Source organism: Tarenaya hassleriana, unplaced genomic scaffold (genome assembly GCF_000463585.1).
Source record: "Tarenaya hassleriana unplaced genomic scaffold, ASM46358v1 Cleome24, whole genome shotgun sequence".
NCBI lineage: Eukaryota > Viridiplantae > Streptophyta > Magnoliopsida > Brassicales > Cleomaceae > Tarenaya > Tarenaya hassleriana.
Genome location: NW_010965696.1, coordinates 1,358,573 through 1,365,818, shown reverse-complemented (window position 1 = coordinate 1,365,818; position 7,246 = coordinate 1,358,573). Strand labels below are relative to the sequence as shown.

General features: G+C 40.2%; 2 protein-coding genes and 1 long non-coding RNA gene across 9 annotated transcripts in view; 1 reads left to right on the top strand and 2 right to left on the bottom strand.

The window, feature by feature from the left end:
* Positions 1–540: 540 nt before the first annotated feature.
* Positions 541–2,983, bottom strand: LOC104815807 (protein CHUP1, chloroplastic). The gene is made up of 5 exons (XM_010544363.2): positions 2,015–2,983; positions 1,381–1,697; positions 1,183–1,294; positions 897–1,028; positions 541–823 (listed from the first exon to the last, which is right to left on the bottom strand). The coding sequence occupies exons 1-5, from the start codon at positions 2,633–2,635 to the stop codon at positions 743–745; spliced, it is 1,263 nt and encodes a 420-aa protein (XP_010542665.1). The 5' UTR covers positions 2,636–2,983; the 3' UTR covers positions 541–742.
* LOC104815808 overlaps positions 1,134–7,246 on the top strand; it is a 6,567-nt gene continuing 454 nt past the window's right edge. Inside the window, exons 1-5 of one of the 7 annotated variants that reach the window (XR_002024336.1) lie at positions 1,134–1,220; positions 1,691–1,767; positions 2,074–2,320; positions 2,474–2,544; positions 2,981–3,325. This is a non-coding gene — a long non-coding RNA (uncharacterized LOC104815808). Of the gene's footprint in view, positions 1,221–1,603; positions 1,768–2,073; positions 2,321–2,473; positions 2,597–2,980; positions 3,326–3,366; positions 3,960–7,246 lie in introns of those variants that run through there. The other 6 variants (XR_002024335.1, XR_002024334.1, XR_002024339.1 and 3 more) reach the window with 6 other exon arrangements.
* Positions 5,145–7,172, bottom strand: LOC104815809 (ran-binding protein 1 homolog a-like). The gene is made up of 4 exons (XM_010544365.2): positions 6,892–7,172; positions 6,592–6,743; positions 6,374–6,499; positions 5,145–5,805 (listed from the first exon to the last, which is right to left on the bottom strand). Exons 1-4 carry the CDS (start codon positions 7,044–7,046, stop codon positions 5,567–5,569), a joined length of 672 nt encoding a protein of 223 aa, XP_010542667.1. The 5' UTR covers positions 7,047–7,172; the 3' UTR covers positions 5,145–5,566.

Below are 7,246 nucleotides of genomic sequence, written 5' to 3'. Positions count from 1 at the left end.
GGAAGAGAACGAATCTGCTAAGGAGAAGTGGAGCCGGAATCCTTTCTCGCGATTCGACGAAGAACTTGGAACTTATCTCAAGTTCGTTCTTCGCAGCTTTTTATTCCCCGAAGTTTGTTTCTCCAATCCATTAATTTATGTTCCGCATCTGTTTGATCGAATTATTGATTGGAACTAAATATATTTGAAGCTTGTTGGATTATCAAATCATGTGATCGGTAGGTATTATGAGGTCTGCGTGCCATTTGTCTGTTTGTTGTTAGGTTTCTTTCAGGAAATACATCTCAATACCTTCAGACCGAATCTAGAAATTTCGAGTTATCGATGATCCACGTGATTTTGTGATGTCTAGCCATGTTGAGCTTTGACCTTAAACTTGCGAAGTGTTAGTGATCGTTGTTTGAAAGCCTGAAAGTCAGTTCGATCTGTGATTTTGTCTGCTGTAAACTCGGGAGAGCATGAATTCGCCAGTTTGTTTGGTCTCCGCTTGAATCTGAACCCTAGCCCTGGGGCATGCCACTAGTTGAGTTGCAAATTCGGTGAATGCTTAAAAACTGATTTTTCGCTAGAATAACTCAGAAACCAGATAGTTCGATAAATTATCCTAGTTTCTTACATGGCTAATACATATATTAAAGCTGCTTTATATCGCCTGTTCTTTCTCTTCGTATTTGGAGCAGGACCACGCCCGTATCATACACTAACTCTGGTTGGTTTCTCTACGATGTCAACGGTGACACTTTTACGTTCTGGGTTCGCTTGTGATGATCTTCTTTAGCTCGTTAAATACGAATAGTGTTTCTCCATCAAAACCACTGGCAAACTGAACTGAATTGGAGTTAAAAAAGATCCAAAGTTTTCACCAAAGATTATGAAGAGTGGTATAGTGTGTATACCTGGTGTACTGTGTAAGCAAATCGGACCCCTTGGAGCATTAGATTTCCTTCTCTAGCACTTTCATTTGATTCCAGCTCTTTGGTGATTCGCTTCATATATTCCTGGGCTAGCCTCAGTGAGCTGTATTTTAGCTGCAGCATCGCAAGAGGATCCCTCAGGTCCTTTTCGGATAGGAGTTGTGGAGTGAAGCTAAGCTATGGGTTGGTAAAAATGGTTGATTCTTTTCATAGTCAATAGTGTTATTGTATTCCTATTGTTTCTGTAGATCAGCTGTAGTTCACCTACCTGTCCAATCAATCCCGTATCGAGCATCCATTCGCAAGGTATCTGAAAATCCCTGTATCTCTTACCTGTACCCTCTTTCATCCTCTCTGTGCTGCTAACAGATTCTTCCAATCTGAAAAATCAACGATTTAATGCAATTAACTCATGTTATTGGATAAAGTTGGGAAGTAAATAGTAACTTGTTTAATACATGCTCGCCTGTCTTGCAACGATTGAATTCTTTGTAAGGCCTGTGTCAGATGCTCCTTTGGATTATCCTTGAATGAGAGGATTTCAGATTCAAGGTTCCTTAGGCCTCGGTACTTGAAAGCTGCTTCTCTAAGTGCATCTGCTTTGCGCTCTGGCCATTTCGGGAAATTCTTTAAGACTGCCCTTTCATCAACCAAAGAAGATAGTTCCTCATCTAACCATTTCACAAACGTCTCCACTTCTGATATGTCTGTATATGTTGTGGTCTCCACCTTACTGATTAAGAATTGGATGTGCTCTTTGTGTCTTTCTATGTCAGATTTGATCTGCAAGGCAATACATTGCACTGTAAGGAGGGTTTATCTGACAGAGGCTATATATATATATATATGCCAGGTAATATATTCTTATGTATGATCATGGAGACGGAGTTTTTTTCCCTTCTAATTTATGAGATCATTGCTAAATGCATTTTCACATGTATCATATAAATTTCAAACCTTAGGTCTGCAGCTTTGAGAAATTATTTGCAGCCAATGAGAGTCAAAATCTTAAACCAAATGCTTTCTAGAAAGGTCAAGGCAGTTTGTCGCTAAAGCAGTGCTTATAGATTAAGAGGGACAAATTAGCTTTGGGTACTTACAGCTGAAAGATATTTGGAGCGATTCTCAATTTCACCAATCATATTTCTGCTGAATGCAGGTGACAGTTTCCCTTTCTGGCTCATCCTATTCTCCATATGAGACTCCCTTCTTGTGAGCGCACGGTACAACTCAACAACCTCAGGAGCACGCCGCACAGATCTTTTTCCGAGTGTTGTTTTTGATGGCAATGGTGGAGGTGGTGGTGGTTTTATTACAGGAGATGATTCTTGGATGCTTGTCTTAGGACTCGGGTTCTTTGCCTCTTGACCCTTTTCATTGAGCTTGACGTTTTCAAGCGCTTTCAGGTTAGATCCATCTGTGTTGCCGCAATCATATGAACTCTGCAACTTCTTCCATAACATGGATTTTCTCTCATTGTCATGTGCTTTCAGATGAGTTACTTGCCCTCTCAGACGTGCAACCTCTTGTTTTAATTCTTGATTTTCCTTCTCCAGCAGATCGATCCTTACGAGGGAACCTTGAAACTCCTTCACCATACGCATGAGATCTGAGTCATCATCATGATTTGGTAACATCTTTATTCCCTCCTCCTTCATCGAGTAAGCAGCAAGAGGAATTGGGTGAGATTTGCTTGTGTGATCCTTGTCCTTTTTATCCATGTGTTTACTTCTCAAGCAAGCAATACTCACCTAAACCTATGATGTCCACTACTGTGTTGGCTAATTGCAAATGTGACCATGGGGGTAGGTCTTGCAGAACAGTAGAGCTCTTGTTCTAAGCCTTTTTCATGTGTAGCTCTTTCTTTCTGGTGGTGGGTATACTATAAATACACGGTGTCTGCATCAAACGATCAAACAAAACTGAACTATAACTGTTCACAACAAATGGCCATGGCCCTAATGAATGGTGTTCATTCTGTTACAAGGAATGGATATATCTTCGAATTGTTAGATATGTAATTAAATTGCCATCCCTTCTGTCATGGTCTGCTGTTTTTGTTGCAGTTTAGATGGAAGATTCTCCGGATCAGCAAACGAACGGTGGCTACGCCATTATAGAATCGTCTTGAGGAAAACGAGGTAGGTACACCATTAAAGCTCTCTACTGAAAGAAGGTGATTGGTTAGTATACAAATTATCATATGATTTATTTATGGTCTTAAATTCTTAGATCTAAAATCTTACCACCCAATTCAACATAAATAATTATTGGAAACCCAATCTGTAGAAAATACAACACTGCGTATGCATTGGTAACACTATTGTTTGTGAAAACTGAGATCCTACTGTAGAGAGTGTGCCCGGTATCTATGTTTCATCTTTCGTCGTAGAGTGAAGCGTTAGGTGCGTTCTTCGAATTCCAACTATCAGTCCTATTTTTTTCTTACCAGCAAAAATTCTTCCAGTTAAAATGAGCCACCAAATAAAATATCTGCAACTTTTTTTGTTACCAAAAGGAACCACCTTTTAAATTTAAAGAATTATGTTAGTGGGTGGATTTCCGCAGAGTTATTTGTAGAACCACCGGGAATTTGATTACTTTACAAAACTGTTTTCTAGTCTCTCTCTCTCTATATATATATATATATAGACACACGCACACGCACACAAACTAGTAGGCTTTGTTGTTTCTTTGTTGTGTATTGGTTTACCATTCTCTGAAGCAAGATAAGAATATAAGGTGATGGTGAAAAGTAAAAGAAAAAAGACAAGGACCTGAAAGTCACTTCCTACCAACACCTTTCTTCTCACATTCGTGATTTTTGCATCTCTACTCCATCCAGATTACACAAAAGCTAAATGATTTTTGGCGTTTTTATTTCAAATCTTGCTTCTTCTTTTTTACTTTTCTAGAAACTAGAGGGGGTATTATGTTCTTGTCCTGATAATCATCCCCTGCCTCACACTCATCTTAGTAAACAGTTGTTAAAGCTCTTTCATGATTGACATGCAATGGTCCTCGGGGTGGTGTTTATGGTGGTAATCTGAATCATGCAGTCATTCAAAGGTGTCATCGATTGAATTTAACATAAGATTTATGCTCAAGAAATTAGCTTTTTTATTTTCTTATCAAACATTATGCTTCTCAACAATTAGACCACCTAAGAAAGTTATGGTCCGACCTAAACGAGAACAGGTTCTGGTCAGAGTGAGCCATTGATCTCAAGTAGGGACACTCCGTTTTAGTTGTTATATAAATTGCACAACGTTTAATATAGAAGGAAGTTGTGGAATCAAAGAATAAAACTTTTCAACACAATTCCAAAGGGGGTTCCAAAGGGGGTTAAACGTTACTAAAATAAGTCGTTAGTTTTAAAAAAAATTGCAGTGCACTGATTTTTTTTTCTTACAAAATTAAATATTTCACAAATTTTCCATCTTTTTTGCTTTTAAATCCTGTACTTCCAACATTTCAATTTTCAGTTACGCCAAAGAAAAAACCAAAAATTGTTTGTAAGCAACCGATCCAGCTTCTAAAAATTGTGTTGTTTCGAAGAGTGAAAAAACAATATTTCAAATGACTAAATGCAAAATTCTGCGCAATTCCCTAGGGGCACATACAACCAAATTTCAAGTGCTAGTTCAATCAGCGAATACTTGACTATTGGTGAGATAAATATGGATCAATCAACAGCGTTCCAAATTCGGATTTCTAGACACGTGTATCCACAAATAACAAGACAAGACCGCGAAGCCAAGCGGCAAGATCCGAAAGGGTCAGACCGCAAGATCTCTTTGCATCGCCATTCGTTTCGCCTCACCGCCCCTTGGCCCACATCAGCCATCACTGGCCCCGCTTTTTTGGGCACATCATCCTTCTACCTTCGTCTTTTTCCTCCTCACCTCATCTCCTTTCTCACGATCGCCCCCTCGTTGATCGAACAATTCTCAAACTCCCCAACTCTCACCCACACCCCACAGAAACCGACGTCACAAGGCCAAGATCAGAAAGGCCAAGGTCAGATAATCCGAATGAGGGACTCCCAAGTTCAAATACACCAAATAATTCAAAATATGGACGACTGCCCATCGCTACTACTTGCATAGCTTACATGACCAATGCTGAACGAGGGATTTACTTCTGCCTCCGAAATTTTATATATATATATATATATATACACACTCCAATATAAACAGTTTAGTTTGATTGGCATTTGCAAAATGTAAATGCAAAGGTAACAACCAAAACTCTTAAACACTTGGAGATGATGACACCATTCGTATATTACTTAATATAGAATAAAATGGACTCTCCTCAAAATGCGACCAGAACCCCATCCAAAGAAATCACAGTAAAATCTTGCACTGCCATGCAACCAGAAAACAGACTGAAAACAACTATCCCCAAAACCAAACCCAATCACTTAAATTCTGATATGCAAACACAAACTAACACTTTTTTGACTTACGACAAATGGACTCAAAACGACTCGGCAGAACACCGACCCTGTCAATATGACATAGACCGACACCATGACACTGATTAAACACGAGAGGGATCCTGAAACAACTACAAAATATAGAATACCTCACCGTGTATGTATCCAGCCACGCACACAAGCTGGTTTGGCAGAAGAACAGCAAACACATCTAAGCCGAGGACCCAGACTCTTCGGTTTTCTTTTGTTCACTTGCTTCCTCTGGCTCGCTCTTCTTCTCATCTTCCTTTGTTGATGGTGGTGCTTCCTCCACAGATTTCTCCTCGGTTTTCTTCTCTTCAACTGTCAACTTCTCGAGAAGACCAGCTGCTTCTGATGCATCTTTGCTCTCTTCTTCCTTTTCTTCAGATTCGGCAACTTCCTTGAACTTTTGCATAAATGTTTTGCAATCTGACAAGTTAAATAAGAACAATTATCTATCTACATGAGAAAATTTAGTGCTTTGAGAGGATGGACAATGTAAAAATCTGAAGAAAGTATAAGCCAGGAAAGTGCTAACAGGAGACAAGTCAGGACCATATTAACATAGGAATACACTTCATGTCATAAGCGAGTTCCTATACTAAAATAGGAAGAGGTCATATTGTGTGCAAATGGAAGCAACAAGCAATTAACAGCTCAAAACAATCAAGAAAATAACCCTAGAGAACCTAAAGAACAAGTATTCAGTGAACATCTAAAATTCTCTCGAGGTCCTCCAGTGATTTTTGGCCATAAACCCTAGAAGCTCCTGATGAGAATGAACACAAGTGATGTAAATGCTATATGTGTGGCAAAACCGATCAAGCAAGTAATCTGGAGGTTAAGGCCAAAATAAAGGTCTGGAGATATACACTGAATCAAAAATCATCTAACCACGAGAATAAATACGCCAGACATATGCAAGCAAGTGGTAGAACAGTCCAGGGATAAGGTAATAAGATCGATGCAAAAACATATAATCCATATTCACACTCACTTTCAACTGATGCGAACCGGATGCAGAAGAGCTCATCCTTCAATTCCCCGTCGGAGAAGTCAGAGGCATGCCATACGCAGGACTTCTCATTTCCAACGTGTTCCTGAACAGTCATGCCAGACAAAACTGCAGAAGTTCCGAAGATAACAGAATTAAAGATTAACGGAACACGAATCCATAAAAATAAAGTCAAAAGATGATAAAACGAAGAAACTCACTGAGATGATTGGCACAGATCTTCAGAGTCTTAGATTGCCTCATAACGAGACGAATCTTGCCGGTCTCCTTGTGTTTCAGAAACTTAACAGTACCCGCACCTCTCTCCTTCCACTGATTCCCATCCTTATCGAACCGATACATCTTCGATTTCCTACGATCCACAAAATCCAATCAAAATCTCAAAACCATCGCAAACTAAAACCCTAGAAATCCAGTAAACAACTACAGCAACGATCAGATCCAGTAAACCTAATCAGAGATCACAAGTACCAGAAACTCAAACAAAGAAATATACATACAGATCGAGGATGGCGTCTTCGTCTTCCTCACCAGTGGTGACGGCGACCTCCTCGAGCCTGACTATCGGAGCGACCTGAGCTCCAGTGTCCTCGTCCTCGTTGGCTACTGTCTCTTCCTCCTCTCTGTTCTCGTGCTGCGGTTCGTTGGTCGCCATCGTATCAAACCTCCGCAACAACACCGCTCACTCGCTCGATAACCTGTGCGGCGTACGTGGACAGAGACAGAGAGAGACGGAGCGAATTTTTGGGGTTTTGTGGCAACGGGGAAATAAAGGAGGTTTTTATAGGAAACTCTGGTCCTGAAGGGAAATGGAGCATTTCGGCCATCTCCCCCCCCCCCCCCAAGGCCACACGG

Excerpts from the sequence above, each read along its gene's own strand:
- LOC104815807 (XM_010544363.2), bottom strand. The coding sequence starts at position 2,635 with ATGGATAAAAAGGACAAGGATCACACAAGCAAATCTCACCCAATTCCT. Across the intron at positions 1,698-2,014 it reads GCTCCAAATATCTTTCAGCT|ATCAAATCTGACATAGAAAG; the intron begins GTAAGTACCCAA and ends ATTGCCTTGCAG. Across the intron at positions 824-896 it reads TTGCTTACACAGTACACCAG|TTTGCCAGTGGTTTTGATGG; the intron begins GTATACACACTA and ends AATTCAGTTCAG.
- LOC104815809 (XM_010544365.2), bottom strand. The coding sequence starts at position 7,046 with ATGGCGACCAACGAACCGCAGCACGAGAACAGAGAGGAGGAAGAGACA. Across the intron at positions 6,500-6,591 it reads GATCTGTGCCAATCATCTCA|TTTTGTCTGGCATGACTGTT; the intron begins GTGAGTTTCTTC and ends GAACTTCTGCAG. Across the intron at positions 5,806-6,373 it reads CCGGTTCGCATCAGTTGAAA|ATTGCAAAACATTTATGCAA; the intron begins GTGAGTGTGAAT and ends TTAACTTGTCAG.